This window comes from Eriocheir sinensis, chromosome 29, assembly GCF_024679095.1.
Source record: "Eriocheir sinensis breed Jianghai 21 chromosome 29, ASM2467909v1, whole genome shotgun sequence".
In the NCBI taxonomy this organism is placed as follows: domain Eukaryota; kingdom Metazoa; phylum Arthropoda; class Malacostraca; order Decapoda; family Varunidae; genus Eriocheir; species Eriocheir sinensis.
Genome location: NC_066537.1, coordinates 11834954 through 11851149, shown reverse-complemented (window position 1 = coordinate 11851149; position 16196 = coordinate 11834954). Strand labels below are relative to the sequence as shown.

General features: G+C 39.4%; 2 protein-coding genes across 14 annotated transcripts; one reads left to right on the top strand and one right to left on the bottom strand.

Moving 5' to 3' along the window:
- The first annotated feature begins 1279 nt into the window (after positions 1-1279).
- Positions 1280-6611, top strand: LOC127005056 (SPRY domain-containing protein 7-like). 13 transcript variants are annotated; one of them, XM_050873528.1, is made up of 6 exons: positions 1280-1498; positions 1967-3214; positions 3670-3786; positions 4381-4541; positions 4884-4986; positions 5660-6611. In XM_050873528.1, the coding sequence occupies exons 2-6, from the start codon at positions 3109-3111 to the stop codon at positions 5764-5766; spliced, it is 594 nt and encodes a 197-aa protein (XP_050729485.1). In that variant the 5' UTR covers positions 1280-1498; positions 1967-3108; the 3' UTR covers positions 5767-6611. The 13 variants fall into 13 exon arrangements, with proteins under 13 accessions (XP_050729485.1, XP_050729483.1, XP_050729484.1 ...); XM_050873526.1 differs by having other exon boundaries at positions 1812-3214; XM_050873527.1 differs by having other exon boundaries at positions 1280-1515; positions 1984-3214.
- A 3093-nt stretch (positions 6612-9704) lies between these two features.
- Positions 9705-14846, bottom strand: LOC127005058 (mediator of RNA polymerase II transcription subunit 11-like). Its single transcript, XM_050873529.1, has 4 exons — positions 14797-14846; positions 13113-13301; positions 12207-12347; positions 9705-11754 (listed from the first exon to the last, which is right to left on the bottom strand). The coding sequence occupies exons 2-4, from the start codon at positions 13198-13200 to the stop codon at positions 11570-11572; spliced, it is 414 nt and encodes a 137-aa protein (XP_050729486.1). The 5' UTR covers positions 13201-13301; positions 14797-14846; the 3' UTR covers positions 9705-11569.
- Between the last annotated feature and the right edge of the window lie 1350 nt (positions 14847-16196).

Genomic DNA, 16196 nt, shown 5'->3' with positions numbered 1-16196 from the left:
CATCATTAATTAACCATTTTAACGATAACCATATATGATTGATAGTTTATTGTTGCAGGTAAACAACAAGGGAGAAGGGAGGAACATGCCATCCCTACCCCCAGGCAGGACAGAGTGAGATTATACAACTATTAATACATGTGTAGGTAGCACCATGAAATTAAAAAGATACAATGGCAGGAAGGAAAGCACAACAAGGGAATGAAGGCAGTTATTATAGGGGCTAGGAGGCAGTTTTTGGGTCGGAAATTGGCGAACATAAGAGGCTGAGTACGACAATCTGGCATCGTTGGCACCTACTGAAAAAATAATAAAAAAGTGCTCATTGATTTATAATAGAGGAGGCAAATCAGCAGCTAAAATAAACAAGAAAAGCGCATAAAGCATTTTTCTTATCATGGAGTATTATCATTAGGAAAAGAAGTAAACCAGCCGAAGTAGAATCTGTCATCATTATCTCGTGTTGGATATACCACAAAAATATAATTTACAGTTAACCTCAATAAAAAAATACAATTAACTTAGGGAAATCCTTTAATTAAATCGACTTAAACCTCAACCATGAACCAACAGAAGCAATATATCTTGTAGGAAGCAATTAAGCAATATATCCTACAAATTTCCCTACAACTATTCTGTGTTTTGAGGTGTTAAGGGAAAAAATAGGGTTGAGGAAAAGCTATCAAGGGAAAAATAACGTTGGGGAGCTTGTATAAAAGAAATAGCCGAGGTGTTTGAGCTGTTAGGTTAAAATAGGATTGAGGAAAAGCTATCAAGGGAAAAATAACGTTGGGGAACTTGTATAAAAGAAATAGCCGAGGTGTTTGAGCTGTTAAGGGGAATAATAGGGGTGAGGAAAAGCTATCAAGGGAAAAATAATGTTGGGGAGCTTGTATAAAAGAAATAGCCGAGGTGTTTGAGGTGTTAAGGGAAATAATAGGGGTGAGGAAAAGCTATCAAGGGAAAAATAACGTTGGATAAAAGAAATAGCCGAGGTGTTTGAGCTGTTAAGGGAAAAAATAGGGGTGAGGAAAAGCTATCAAGGGAAAAATAACGTTGGGGAGCTTGTATAAAAGAAATAGCCGAGGTGTTTGAGCTGTTAAGGGAAATAATAGGGGTGAGGAAAAGCTATCAAGGGAAAAATAACGTTGGGGAGCTTGTATAAAAGAAATAGCCGAGGTGTTTGAGCTGTTAAGGTTAAAATAGGGTTGAGGAAAAGCTACCAAGGGAAAAATAACTTTGGGGAGCTTGTATAAAATAAATAGCCGAGGTGGTGAAGTACCGAATCGGCGGTCCGGGGGAGGAGGAGGCCGGGCAAGGAAAACACCAACACGTCAACCAGATGGAGGGAAGAACACACTGAGGGAGGAGCACAGGAGAACAGGACAAGGTAATGGCAGAAGAGTGACAAACAGCGAAAAGTGAGACCGAAGAGAGCAAGGAGAAGCCGGGACGAGCAGCAGGACAGGAAGAAGAGGTGGAGGAGGAGGAGGACGAGGTCATAACTGGTAGCAGGTGACCCAAGATTTTTAGAACGAGAAACAAGAAGGAAAATAACACAAAAGAAGAAGAAATAGCGTAAAAAAAGAGCCATTACCAAGATCTCTCACGTCATTTGAAGGACAAGAAGAAGAGGTGGAGGAGGAGGAGGACGAGGTCATAACTGGTAGCAGGTGACCCAAGATTTTAAGAACGAGAAACAAGAAGGAAAATAACGGAGAAGAAGAAGAAATAACGTAAAAAAAGAGCCATTACCAAGATCTCTCACGTCATTCGAAGGACAGGAAGAGGTGGAGGAGGAGGAGGACGAGGTCATAACAGGTAGCAGGTGACCCAAGATTTTAAGAACGAGAAACAAGAAGGAAAATAACGGAGAAGAAGAAATAACGTAAAAAAAGAGCCATTACCAAGATCTCTCACGTCATTCGAAGGACAAGAAGAAGAGGAGGAGGAGGAGGAGGATGAGGTCATAACAGGTAGCAGGTGACCCTAGATTTTTAGAACGAGAAACAAGAAGAAAAATAACAGAAAAGAAGAAGAAATAATGTACAAAAAAGCCATTACCAAGGTCTCTCACGTCAATTGAAGACCAGGAAAGGAGGAGGAGGACGAGAATAGGTACAGGTGACCCTAGATTTGAAGAACGAGAAAAGGAAGTAAAATAACAGAAAAGAAGAAGAAATAACGCACAAAAGAGCCATTAACAAGATCTCTCACACCATTAGGAAGACAGGAAGAAGTGGAGGAGGAGGAGGACGAGGCCAGAACAGGTAGCAAGTGACCCAAGATTTTAAGGAGAAAGAAAAGCACAAAAACAGAAAAAAGAAGAAACGACGCAAAAACAAGCCATTACCTAGGTCTCCCACGCTTACTATTAAACTGCAGGACTGGACTCGAGGCGGGAAGGAGAAACAAAGGCAAAAGAACCTAAAAAGAAGAAATAATGCAAAAAGGAGACATTACCAAGGTGTTCCACTCCTAGTAGATTGAACTGGACATGCCAAAAAGTGAAGGAAACGAAGGAAAAAGAGATTGGTGAAGTATCCAAGTGTGAAGAATCAGTGAGAACCTTAGAAGTGGTAGAAAGCAGAACAGATCACAAGAAGAAGAAATAAAGGAAGACAACAAAGAAGAATTAGAAGGAAGGAAAGAGGAGGACCTACAAACATATCCAAAGCCATTTTAACCACAAGAAAAAAGGTGCAAAGAGAGATTAACTAGACAAAAAAAAAAAAGAAAAGAAAAGAAAAGAACAAGGGAAATAATAATAACACCCCACTTTGTAGGTACATTTTCTAAGGCTATACCTTTGCAAATGAAGGAGTGAGGAGGGGAGAGAAGTGTGATAAGGTGTTGATGTAATGATGCTGTAAGTCAGGAGGCAGCTGAACCACACATCTGTCACTACCACACCTGTCCATCACTTCTACACCCATCACCATCACATCTGTCCATCAGCACACTCAACACCACCATTACTGTCACCACCACACCCATCATCATCACACATCTGACACCACCACATCTGTCAATCAAGCCCATCACTACCCCAACCCCTCACCACAACATCTTTCACCACCACACCCATCACCAGCGAGGGAGAGCACCATGGCCATGTACCTGTGTTGCTTTAGGCAGCTGTGTGGCGCGGCGCCCCACCCCACACTGCCCACCAGGACCACGCCCACCATCATCCTGGACACGGGATACATGGGTACGTATGATATACACTACGCATAATTTGTTGAATATCGAATTAATCTTCATGAACAATAATGTGACTGATTTTTTTATTTATCCGTTTTTCAATGTGTGTTTAGTTGGGTTTGTTAATTTTCGTATATCACTTGTTAGTATTGTTACTTAACCTGATTTTACACACATTTCAATACTCTTGATTTATGAGAAAGGTCGTTTAGTAAAGTATTGTCATAAAATTTGCCTGTCCTAATTTCATGTGATGACCTAATTTATTCTCACCCAATGTTACCTGACCTACCCTAACCTCTTCTTGTTTGAGTCAGCACCCTTAGTCAGTGTACATATTTTTTATACTTGTATTATTTATCTATAATTTATTTTATATCCTTTTAAAGTGTATATATGTCCAGTGAAGGTAAATTTCTATCTTTATTATATTTTACTTATTTATACACCATTTTTTTTCAGGTCATGAGGTTGTAATAGTGAAGAATGGAGTGCGGATTTGTGGTACTGGCGGTGCGCTGGGCAACATACCCATCCTGCAGAACAAGGCCTACTTTGAGGTGAAGCTACAGCAGTCAGGTGAGGCGGGGGGTAACGAGAGAACGGGGTGGTGGGCAGGTAGGTTGATGGGTGATGGGTGAGAATGGGTTGAGGTGATGGGTTATATAGATGAGAATAGGTTGGTTTGATGGGGGATATGAGTGAAAAATGGGTTGGTTTGATGGGTGAGAATGGGTTGATTTGATGGGTGATATGGGTGAGAATGGGTTGGTTGATAGGTGATGGGTGAGAATGGGTTGGAGTGATGGGTGATATAGGTGAAAATAGGTTAGTTTGATGGGTGATACAAATGAGAATGGGTTGTTTTTATGAGAGATGGGTGAAAATGGGTTGTTTTGATGGGGGATATGGGTGAAAATGGGTTGTTTTGATGGGTGATATAGATGAGAATGGGTTGTTTTTATTAGATATGGGTGAAAATGGATTGTTTGATGGGGGATATGAGTGAAAATGGGTTGGATTGATGGGTGATATGGATGGGAATGAATTGATTAAATGGGTGATATAAATGAGAATGGGTTGGCTCGATGGGTGATACAGGTGAGAATATTGTCCATGTCCAATTTACAACTCTATCTTCTCCTCCTTCCCCCCACCCCACCCCATGGACAGGTGTGTGGGGCGTGGGCATAGCGACGCGCAACACCAATCTCAACAAAGTGCCCCTGGGGGAGGATGCGCAGTCATGGGTGTTGTGTTCCGACGGGGCGGTGCGGCACAACGGTGAAGAGAAGTACAAGATTGCTGACATCCCGCAGGAGGGTGACATTCTGGTGAGTCATGGGGAGGGTATTTTTTTCCCCTCTTTTAATTCTTTTTCTTCTTTTTCTTACATTTCTTCCTCCTTGTCCCTTCTTATTTCTGTCTACAAATACTACTATACTGCCTTTTTAATTCAGATGTAATGAAGTAACAAAAAATAGCTAAGAGAGAGAGAGAGAGAGAGAGAGAGAGAGAGAGAGAGTTTGTGTGTACTTTTACTTTGTCATAATTTTCAGATGTGTTGATAATTGCCCAAAAAAGTATAATATAAACTCACACTTTATCTATTTATTTATTTATGATTTATATAATTTTCCATCATCGTACATCCCCCCTTTCTCGTCTTCCTGCAGGGTGTGAGCTATGACCACGTGGAGCTTAACTTCTTCATCAATAGCAAACCCACCAACACACCCGTCACCAGCTTCAAGGGGACCGTCTATCCCGCCCTCTATGGTGAGTGTGGCTACCTTGTCTGTGTCTTGATCTCCATCCTCTTGCCTCTCTTCCTCACCATTGTCATCCTTTTCCTCATCATCACTTTACTCACTAATAATAATGTGGACTCTTACCAGTACACACAGCTATTGCTATACAATCATTCGCTGATATGATTTTGAACTTACCCTGATCAAAAATTAAATCTATGATCCCTTAAGTTTGGTTACATGCTTTGTTGTGATTCGTTGTGCAATCATGTGATCAGTGTGCAGTGCAGGGGAAAAAGCACAATTCTCAGCCTCTGTCTGGTTCCCCTTCAAGATACATAAATCTTTCTCCTTTTATTCCATCTGCAGTCAAATTTGTTTAGGTGCTTTTCCCGTGTTTCGATTGCCACAAATTGTTCGTGTTCGTGTTTTTCTGTTATCTTGATAATAGCGTATAAGAGTAGTTGAGGTGTGCACCATTGGCCAGGGAAAAAGGCAAAGGAAAAGCATTACATTGGAAGTGAAGCTGAACCTCTTAAGCATCATCAGGTAGGACAAGGTATGAACAACATTGCACACTATTTGTTTTTGATAGGGTTCTTTTATGTTTAATTCTTCATTATTTTTAGTGTCTAGAAGCATATTCCCATTGGTATGTTATATGCCCAGGTATCAAAAGTCCACCTTGTCCCTCCCCACAGTTGATGACGGGGCAATCATGGACGTAACCTTCGAGAACTTCAGCTACGGGCCGCCGCCAGGCTACGACTCCATCATGGTGGAGAAGTCGCTGCTGGAGAACGACTAAGAGTGCTCCACCATGTCCTCCCGGGCTGTTCCTCCACCACCACCATTACTGTCGTCCTCTCCCTTATCTCATTGTTTTAGTGATGGAATGGGTGATATTTTTTTTTCTATCCTTTCATCACCACTAATACTGCACATCATCACCAGTACATATAGTCCATCACCACCAGTACTGCTCCTCATCACCATTACGGGCTGCTGTTATAGTGGGAGTGACAATGGTGAGGTTTTTCAAAGTTTTCCACCCCCGTCAACACCACCACTACCGTCACCATCAGTTCTTCCTTTGATAGTGGTGATGGTGAGGTGGGGGATGACTTAACACTTTACCCAACACCACCATGACTAACTACTGTGGTGTTGATGGTGCTGGTAAGCTTAATGATGGATTTACACCTTGCCCAATACAATACACCCTGCCCCCTCCTTCATTTTCTTAATCTCTCTACATGTATCAATAATCCTCCACATCAGTAACGAGATAATTTCATAGTTTTGCTTAGCTTTTTCTATCGATGACGAGAAATAAAAATAGACCCTTAGACAGTCACCAACCATCGAGTCTGTGTGGTCTGAATATCTATGTAAGTCTATGTATAAACGCCAGAACAAGGAGGAAGAGGATAGGGTTTAGGGGATGGGTTGGCTCGCGGCATCTATAGCTAACCCTCATGTAGCAGTGCTGGTGGTGTTACTGATGAGGGTGAAATGGATTACTTAATTACTGCTAACCCCCCACAGACTGTTCTCTAAAGTGTCTTGCCTATAAGTGTTCGTGTAACAGAGGAGAGTCATTGTTCGTATACACTCTGCCGAAGACGAATATATACACTACGTACTAACAAACTCTGGTATATGCTCTTGGGTTGTCTTGTATACTCTACTGGTGACTTCACATTCTGACCTGACCTGAACTGACCCTAGTGACCCTGAATGCAAGCCCCACACACTATATATCATTCTGTTCTTTCTCCTGAAAATTTTTACCCCTGGAATGTCTTTTGCACTCTGCTGGGGACCACACTCTAACCTGACCTGACCTGACCCTGAATATAGGCTTTAAACATTATCATCCTATTTTTTCTTTTGACAGTTTTTACTCTTAGGATGTCTTATGCACTCTGCTGGTGACTTAACACACTTTGACCTGACCTAACCTGACCCTGAATGCAAGCCTCACACACTCACTCCTATCACAGTATTGAATTTATGATCTGAATATGTACACTGCTTTCCTTTCTCCTATTCTTTTTTTACTCCTGGGATGTCTTGTGTCCTTTGCTAGTGACTCAACACACTTTTCCTTGACCTGACCTGACCCTAGCAACCCTGAATGCAAGCCTCACACACTCACTCTATCACAGTATTGAATTTATGATCTGAATATGTACACTGCTTTCCTTTTTCTTATTCTATTTTTGCTCCTGGGATGTCTTCTGTCCTTTGCTAGTGACTCAACACACTTTTCCTTGCCCTCACCTGACCCTAGCAACCCTGAATCCAAGCCTCACACAGTCACTCTATCACAGTATTGAATTTACGATCTGAATATGTACACTGCTTTCCTTTTTCTTATTCTATTTTTGCTCCTGGGATGTCTTGTGTGCTTTGCTAATGACTTAACACACTTTACCCTTGACCTGACCTGACCCCTAGCAACCCTGAATGCAAGCCTCACACAGTCACTCTATCACAGTATTGAATTTACGATCTGAATATGTACACTGCTTTCCTTTTTTCCTATTCTTTTTTTACTCCTGGGATGTCTTGTGTGCTTTGCTAATGACTTACCACACTTTACCCTGATCTGACCTGACCTGACCCTAGCAACCCTGAATGCAAGCCTCACACACTCACTCTATCACAGTATTGAATTTATGATCTGAATATATACACTGCTTTCCTTTCTCCTATTCTTTTTTTATTCCTGGGATGTCTTGTGTGCTTCGCTAATGACTTACCACACTTTTCCTTGACCTGACCTGACCCTAACAACCCTGAATGCAAGCCTCACACACTCACTCTATCACAGTATTGAATTTATGATCTGAATATATACACTGCTTTCCTTTTTCCTATTCTTTTTTTACTCCTGAGATGTCTTGTGTGCTTTGCTAATGACTCAACACACTTTACCCTGACCTGACCTGACCTGACCCTAGTAACCCTCACACTTACTCTATCACAGTATTGAATTTATGATCTGAATATACTACAAACCTTCTTCCTGTTCTTCCTCTCGTCAGCTCTTGCGGATGTTCGTAAGAGGTTGCTTTTATTTATGAGGTTGTGGCTCTGCGTTTAAGACTGAATCCCCTTCCTAATGTTGCTCGGTGGCACAGGGGTTTGAAAAGCCTCACTCTGACTCTACTTTCATGCCTTGATGCTCTAACCCTTTAAGCCACCATGACTCCCAGTACACTGCATCTCTGAATCTCCCATAATGCATCATATCTGTTATTTAGGACCCACTAGTCACTAATACAAATGTCGCTTTTCTCAGTCTCATTTGCCAGTGGGTTAGGTTGCTATACACAAGGACACACATGGCTATAAGAACACCACTCAAGGCACACTACACATGGCAGCTCTTTAGTGAGTTAGTTCCTTTTTGCCTTCTTCATCCATAACAATATCTCGCCACCATTATCTTTTTCTCTCCTCTTTTTGTTTAATGTCCCTATTTTCCCATATGGGGTTGTATGTCACCTCTTTTAGCTCCCATTCACTTGAAACATTATTACAACCTATGACTCTTCACCCATTTCTGTCTTTTCAATACATTTGCGTGTGTTATATTTTACCTTCCTCTGACTTTAGTGCAGTATGGCTTCTGACGCCTGGTACATTTTATTTCCCCCATTAACTCAATCATTCACATTTATTAGAAAGTTTCCAATGGATCAATATTAACCACAGAGCTGTGTAATGTATTCTATTTGTCCACTATCTTATTTTTACCAACATATTCAACTATAAACAAGATACTGTCTCCTTCATATCTTAACTAAATGAATGGGGGAGAAATAAATGCTAGCCTTGAATCTAACTTGGTGGGATGAATAAATGTCTCCCTCGTTTCTTATTTGGTGAATGGAGGACAAATAATTATCTCCCTTGCATCTAACTTGTGGCATTGTTGAGGTACGTTCTGTATATCTTGTGTTGCACTGTCACAACCCACACTCACATTCATTAGTCTTGCAAGTCATTCATCCATTGTGGGAGCCTTGTGGTGTTGGCAAGAACTGAATCTTCCTTCCTCTGGTGTGTGTCTATTACTTAGCGGTGCTCGGACAATACGTGACTGTGTGTGTGTGTGTGTGTGTGTGTGTGTGAATGTAGGTGATTAAATGTATAATAGTGTAAGTATCGATTGTGTCGGCATTCACACACACACACACACACACACACACTCTATCACCCTCATAACCCAGCCAGCTGACCTACTCTCCTGTAGATTGAAGCCTGCATAGAGTGTGTTCACCAATGAGTACTCACCACCCCAATTTGTATTTATACCAGGGGAAAAAAAGGACTTTGGAACATTTGAGCTGAAGTATGAAAGTAAATCGGTCAAGTAAACAGCTGTCAGAATAGACCTATGAAAATAAAAAAAATAAAGGTCAAAGTAAACCAGTCAAAATAGACCTTTAAAATAAACCAAAGTAAAAAAAACTGAATGTCTTAATTTTGGCAATAGTTTGTTTTATTACTTTGGATCCTTTTTCTGTACTTTCCTGATATAAGTACCAATTGGAGGGGTGAGTACAAGTTGGCAACTATACCTTACTTCTGTCTCATGCCTCCCAAGAGTCCAGATAAACCAAGAATGTACCGTATATATACACACACGTACGCAAATAAATAATATATAGTAATAATAACACATATTAAAACTATTTATGAGAGATGTTGCAAAGGTGATTATACACACTGTACTAGATGATTGTTGTTATTTTTTTCTCTTATACAAATTATGTTACAGTATGAAAACCTGATAAAAGAAAAGATACTGATTTGAGTGTTCCCAGACTGACTACACACACACACACACACGTTTTGATACTTTGGCTTAATTTTTTTGTGTACTTTTCTGACTATTATTCTCTGAGTTGTTTTTACTGCCACTTATGTTTTCATTTCTCCTTTCTTCCTTTTCTTTTTATTTTCATCTGCTTTCTCATTTTTTTTCTTTCACAACCAACCCTCATCATCTTTTCACACACACACACACACACACACACACACACACACTGGGAACACTCGGCATCTATACTAAGGATCGTGTCACATATAATATTTATCCGCTTATGAAACTCACGACCCACAGTAATTATTTTTTGTACTGGTCCTCCCATTGCTCTGCTGCTTCTCTGGCAAGGATGGCTGGGCGTGTTGCAGATGTGCGATGCTTGAAGTGTTCGTCTTGAGTACTATAAGATCAAATACAAATGTTCTTATTTTTTCTCTTCTTTCTGTGTTTTGTAAATGAATGCTATTGTATTTTCATGTCCGGTGAGGTTACTTTGTGTTAATTTTATTTTGGCTGGGCGTGTTTCAAAAGTATGATTCTTGTAACGTACATCTTGAGTATAACATCAAATTTGAACGCTGTTAATTTTTCTTCTTTCCGTTTTTTCCTTTTTTTTTCATGTCCTTTATGGTGAAGTTACTCTGTGTACTTATATTTGTTTTCTATGCTTCTAATGATGATGGTATGTATTTTCCCTTCACGCTTCTTTCAATGTGCTGTGAATTGACTGGATGGATACACATGACATCATAAGTACTACTGAATCTGTAAAACCATATATATATTTGTGTAACTGATGCTGCTGGTTTGTTCGCTGTTACTCCTTCACTCTATCGGTATTGCTATGAAATGATTCCGTCTCCCCTCAGTCGTGAAGAAACTATATGAAGTAAAGAATATTAAGATAAACCATGGATCTCTCTTTTTTTAACTCTCCTGTATACTGTTCCCAAGTTGTTTTTTGTTATTCTTTTAAGCTTGTATCTCCTTCACTTGTGTAATACCAAAGGAAGGGAAGCAGATAGTTATATATTATCAGTTATTAAATTTTCGACATACGACACACTATGAATCTCTCAACTTTCCTATATACTGTTTATGAGATTTTTTTTGTTATTCTTTTAAGCTTGTATCACCTTCACTTGTATAATACCAAAGCAAGGGAAATGGATGGTTAAATATTATCAGTTATTGCCATTTTCGAGATTCTTGCCAGAGTAACGGAGTGGCAACCTAGGAAGTGTAATCGACAGGGCAAATAGAGCAAGTAGATCAATTAAATAACCATTGCTGGGGTAGGATGGAGTAAACTAACAACAGACAGTGAGGTAGAGAACACTGGTAAAGGTCTTTGTTCTGGAGCTGACAAGTCATGGCTGATGATGAAAACTTAAGTATTTTTCAACCAGCACATTCATAACCCATCAATACCACTCTTTTTCCTTCTTCCCCAACCACCACTGTCACCTACCACACCCACCCCAAGCCTTCCCAACTGTTCCCATTCCCTCAACTTCACGGCACAAAAGTTGGGGAGGTGCTGCATCTCCCCACACCCTTCTTTCCATACCACAACCATCTCCCCCAAACATCCCTCATCCCCTCCTTTCCTTACCGTAATGGGGTGTCTATCTACCCACTTCCTTCTCCCTCTACCTTAACTGTCACAACCTCCCTCCCCGATACTCCCCAACTCCACTCCTGCATCTACCCACATCCTTCTCCCCCTGCCACTACTATCACCCTCCCCACTCCCCTCCACTCCTCATCACAAGGGTTGGGGCGGTTGCTGCATGCCCTGTTGTTTCTGGAGCTGGTGTTGCTGGAGGATCTGAAGGTGTTTGGTCTTAATTGCCTCCAGCTCATTCACTCTGGTCTTGGCGTGGTCCAGTCGGTGCATGGCCATCTGTAGGGTCTTCTGGGAGTTGTAGCTGGACCCCTCGTGTGCTTGACCTGTTGGAGGGGGGCATAGAGAGTGGGCATTGTGGTTGGGTATGTTTGGGTTATATGGTAGTAGAAGAAATGATATGGTAGTCAAGATTTGGTATGGATAATGTAGTAGGGATGGTTGATGTAGTAGTAGTAGTAGTAGTAGTAGTAGTAATAGTAGTAGTAGTAGTAGTAGTAGTAGTCACAAAAGAGCAAAGTTAAACACATACTTAACAGGTTTAGATTGGAAAACAGAATTAAGATATGGGACAATTAACTTTATCCAATCCAGTAAAAATAAAATAAATAAATAAAAATGGGTAATATAAAAGTGAAAAAAAACATGCACCAAAAAAATGTCCATGCCACACCCTATTCATATAACTCCCAACATGCACAGTACCTCTTCCTGCCCCTCTAAACACACACACACACACACACACACACTGCCCTTCACCCCCACACCCACAACACACCTGTGGAGACCTGGGTGAGGTAGTTGATCTGCTTGGCGAGTTCCGTCTCCACGTTGGTGAGTGTCTGGCGGAACTGAGTCACGTGCGCCTCCACCTGCTTGTTGGCCGGCTTGTCCTTGCTCAGCTCGGTGAGGGCCTGGCCTGGGGTGGGGAAGGACACTAGGCATTATTACTAGGGTATGGTCATGGGTAAAAAGAAATGGGTATCTTTGCCAGTCTATGCTCTCAATTTTACTCAGTTATCATGAAAAAAATGTCAGGAAGAAATGTTTGCTAGAAGATTGAGCAGAAGCATGAAAGTAAATTACAGCAAAAGTTAATTAATCCAAGTTTATTCATGTAATTTTCTGCATTTAAGACTTGATTCAGGTGACGAGGGGGAGGTGGGAAAAAAAAGAGGCAAACACATGAGGAAACTGGCAATAATCTCCATCTGTGGCATCATCCTATTAAAACAAAAACAAAGAAAAAATGACATGCCAGGTACTCCAGAAACACCAACTAACGTAAACAATAACTCACACCATTACTAAACTCTCCCCGCAAAGAGTAAAAATAATTAATGACAAATGGACTTCTTTCTCCAACTAATGTAAACAATAACTCACACCATTACTAAACTCTCCCTGCAAAGAGTAAAAATAATTAATGACACGTGGACTTCTTTCTCCAACTAACGTAAACAATAACTCACACCATTACTAAACTCTCCCTGCAAAGAGTAAAAATAATTAATGACACGTGGACTTCTTTCTCCAACTAACGTAAACAATAACTGCCACCATTACTAAACTCTCCCAATAAAGAGAAAAACAATAAATGATATGTCTGATGCTTTTCAATCTACTTATGAAAACAAGAAAATAACAAAATAATTAAAGACACAAGGACTCATTTCTCTCTCACCGGCTGACTGCAGCACCGTGGCAATATCTTTCTCGATATTGTCCAGGGTCATGAGTCTGTCCATGGGTGAGGAGGAAGACATGGCCATCTTGGAGGCTCTTGCTGGCTGATGCTCATAAAAATATTAGCTCGGCGAAGAAATGTGACAGGTTGAGGTCTCTTGTCCTTCCCCCGTCTCTTACTGCCACTCTGGAAGGAAGGGAAATGTGAATAAGACAGACAAGAAAAAGAATTGTTGGTTAGGCTTTGTCCCATTCTCTTTAATCTTCACTCGACTCGGGAGGAAATACGTGCAAGGTATGTTTACAGATGCGAGAAAATATTTATTGGTTTGCAACTATGCTAAAAAGAGAGTCAAGGAAAAGAACTGTTGGTTACGCTTCCTCCCATTCTCTTTTATTTTCACTCTGCTAGGAAGTAAATATAATATGTGCAAGATATGTTTACAGATACGAGAAAATATTTGCTGGTTTGAAATTATACTAAAAAGACAGTCAAGGAAAAGAATTATTGGTTAGGCTTCCTCCCATTCTCTTTTATTTTCACTTGGTTAGGAAGGAAATACGTGCAAGATATGTTTACAGATACGAGGAAATATTTGTTGGCCTGAAACTACATATACTAAAGCATGTCTCTTCTATTTTCAATCTGCTAGGGAGGAAAGCAATTATTAATTAATTCAAAAGTAGACATAGACCTAAGGAAAAATAATTACAGAGATAGAATTATTGCAAGGCTTGTTACTTATTAAATTCTTCGGTTACTTCTTGTATTATATAACAGAACTGAGCGCCCTGTCTCTCTTTACTCTTCCTTCTCTTCTACTCTGCAAGGAATATGATGGAAATACTTACAATAAACCTTTTAAGAATTATGGCAACTTGTGTTAATATTTAGCCCTCTTCCCATCTTCTATTGCCAAATATTTACTCTACTAGGGAGCGAAATACAAGTAAAATGAGTTTAAAAAATATAAAAAACAAAAAAAAACATGAACAATTACCCTTTTAAAAATTACAGCAAATCGTGTAAACATTCCGCCCTCTTCCACTTCTCTATTGCCACTAATTTACTTTACTAGGAAGGGAAGTACGTGGAAAATGGGGGGTAAATCTTAGGAACAGCGGCTCCTAGCGGGTGCGTGTTTAGGGCACGGCATGGTGGTAATTACAACATTTCTAGCACGTACGACGGGGTTTGACAAGTGGACAGGCGTGTTTATGTCACAAGGGGTGTATTTTTATGCGCGGGCTCTTCCTTTTCTTCACCCCGGAGCTCGCAGTCTCATCACCCATCAACTTGGAAGAAATCGTGAGGCCAGCATGGAAAAATATACCCCTTGTGACATAAACACGCCTGTCCACTTGTCAAACCCCGTCATATGTGCTAGAAATGTTGTAATTACCACCACACAGTAAAAATGCGCCCTCGCTAGGAGCCGCTATTCCTAAGATTTACCAAATGGGGTAATATGAAGACAAAAACAGGAGGAATTACCCACTCTAAAAAATATAGCAAACCGCATTAAAAGTTAGCTCTCCTCTCCTTCTCTATTCCCGCTTATTTACTTTACTAGGGAGGGAAACACTTGTAGGATGAGGTAATTAATGGACACAGACACAGGAAAAACTAATCACCTATTTATTATTATGTATATGGACGTGTTTATTGATATTATTCTCACCCTTGTTGTTGGTCCAGTGCTTTTGTTTACCTTTGAGAGGAACAACGGGGATACAGACATGGATACAAAGGATTTATTTATTCGTTATCTATTAGTATTTTAGTTGTTTATCTCTATCATCATTATTTTTTGCTCTCTTTTATTGTATCTTCTGAGTCATAAGTGGACTGAAAAGCAGTAGATGTGCTATTCACTGATTTTTCTTACTCATTACATGGAGAATTTAGGAACGGAGTCATTTGTTATTCTTGGTTTAACTATTGTCTTAATTTTTTTTCTATAACTACAATTTTGTTTTCATGAGTGGATTTAAAACTTTAGATTATTTCATTTCCTGTTTGTGTTCCTTTTTACATGGAGAATTTAGTTCCGGAGTAGTTATTGTATAGTGTTGATCTCCATTATCTTCATTAATTAGTGTCTTTTATTATATATATGAGGATTTAAAAGCATTATTATATATTTCATTTGTTGTTTGCGTTACTCTTGACATGGATAATAGTAACGGAGTCAGTCATTAATTGCATATATATATATTATTTGTCTCTTATCATCATTATTTATTCTATAACCCTATATCATTTGTTTTTGTAAGTGGATTTAAAAGCAGTAGATATATCATTGTTATTTGTTTTCCTCTTCACATGGAGAATTTAGTAACGGAGTCAGTCATTGCATATATATTATTTGTCTCTTATCATCATTATTTATTCTATAACCCTATATCATTTGTTTTTGTAAGTGGATTTAAAAGCAGTAGATATATCATTGTTATTTGCTTTCCTCTTCACATGGAGAATTTAGTAACGGAGTCAGTCATTGCATATATATTATTTGTCTCTTATCATCATTATTTATTCTATAACCCTATATCATTTGTTTTTGTAAGTGGATTTAAAAGCAGTAGATATATCATTGTTATTTGTTTTCCTCTTCACATGGCGAATTTAGTAACGGAGTCAGTCATTGCATATATATTATTTGTCTTATCATCATTATTTATTCTATAACCCTATATCATTTGTTTTTGTAAGTGGATTTAAAAGCAGTAGATATATCATTGTTATTTGTTTTCCTCTTCACATGGCGAATTTAGTAACGGAGTCAGTCATTGCATATATATTATTTGTCTCTTATCATCATTATTTATTCTATAACCCTATATCATTTGTTTTTGTAAGTGGATTTAAAAGCAGTAGATATATCATTGTTATTTGTTTTCCTCTTCACATGGCGAATTTAGTAACGAGTCAGTCATTGCATATATATTATTTGTCTCTTATCATCATTATTTATTCTATAACCCTATATCATTTGTTTTTGTAAGTGGATTTAAAAGCAGTAGATATATCATTGTTATTTGTTTTCCTCTTCACATGGCGAATTTAGTAACGGAGTCA

Coding starts and splice junctions, on each gene's coding strand:
- LOC127005056 (XM_050873528.1), top strand. CDS start 3,109: ATGGCCATGTACCTGTGTTGCTTTAGGCAGCTGTGTGGCGCGGCGCCC. Junction 3,215..3,669: donor CCTGGACACGGGATACATGG/GTACGTATGATA, acceptor ATTTTTTTTCAG/GTCATGAGGTTGTAATAGTG. Junction 4,542..4,883: donor CGCAGGAGGGTGACATTCTG/GTGAGTCATGGG, acceptor GTCTTCCTGCAG/GGTGTGAGCTATGACCACGT.
- LOC127005058 (XM_050873529.1), bottom strand. CDS start 13,200: ATGGCCATGTCTTCCTCCTCACCCATGGACAGACTCATGACCCTGGAC. Junction 12,348..13,112: donor CACGGTGCTGCAGTCAGCCG/GTGAGAGAGAAA, acceptor TCCCCACCCCAG/GCCAGGCCCTCACCGAGCTG. Junction 11,755..12,206: donor CCTCACCCAGGTCTCCACAG/GTGTGTTGTGGG, acceptor CCCCTCCAACAG/GTCAAGCACACGAGGGGTCC.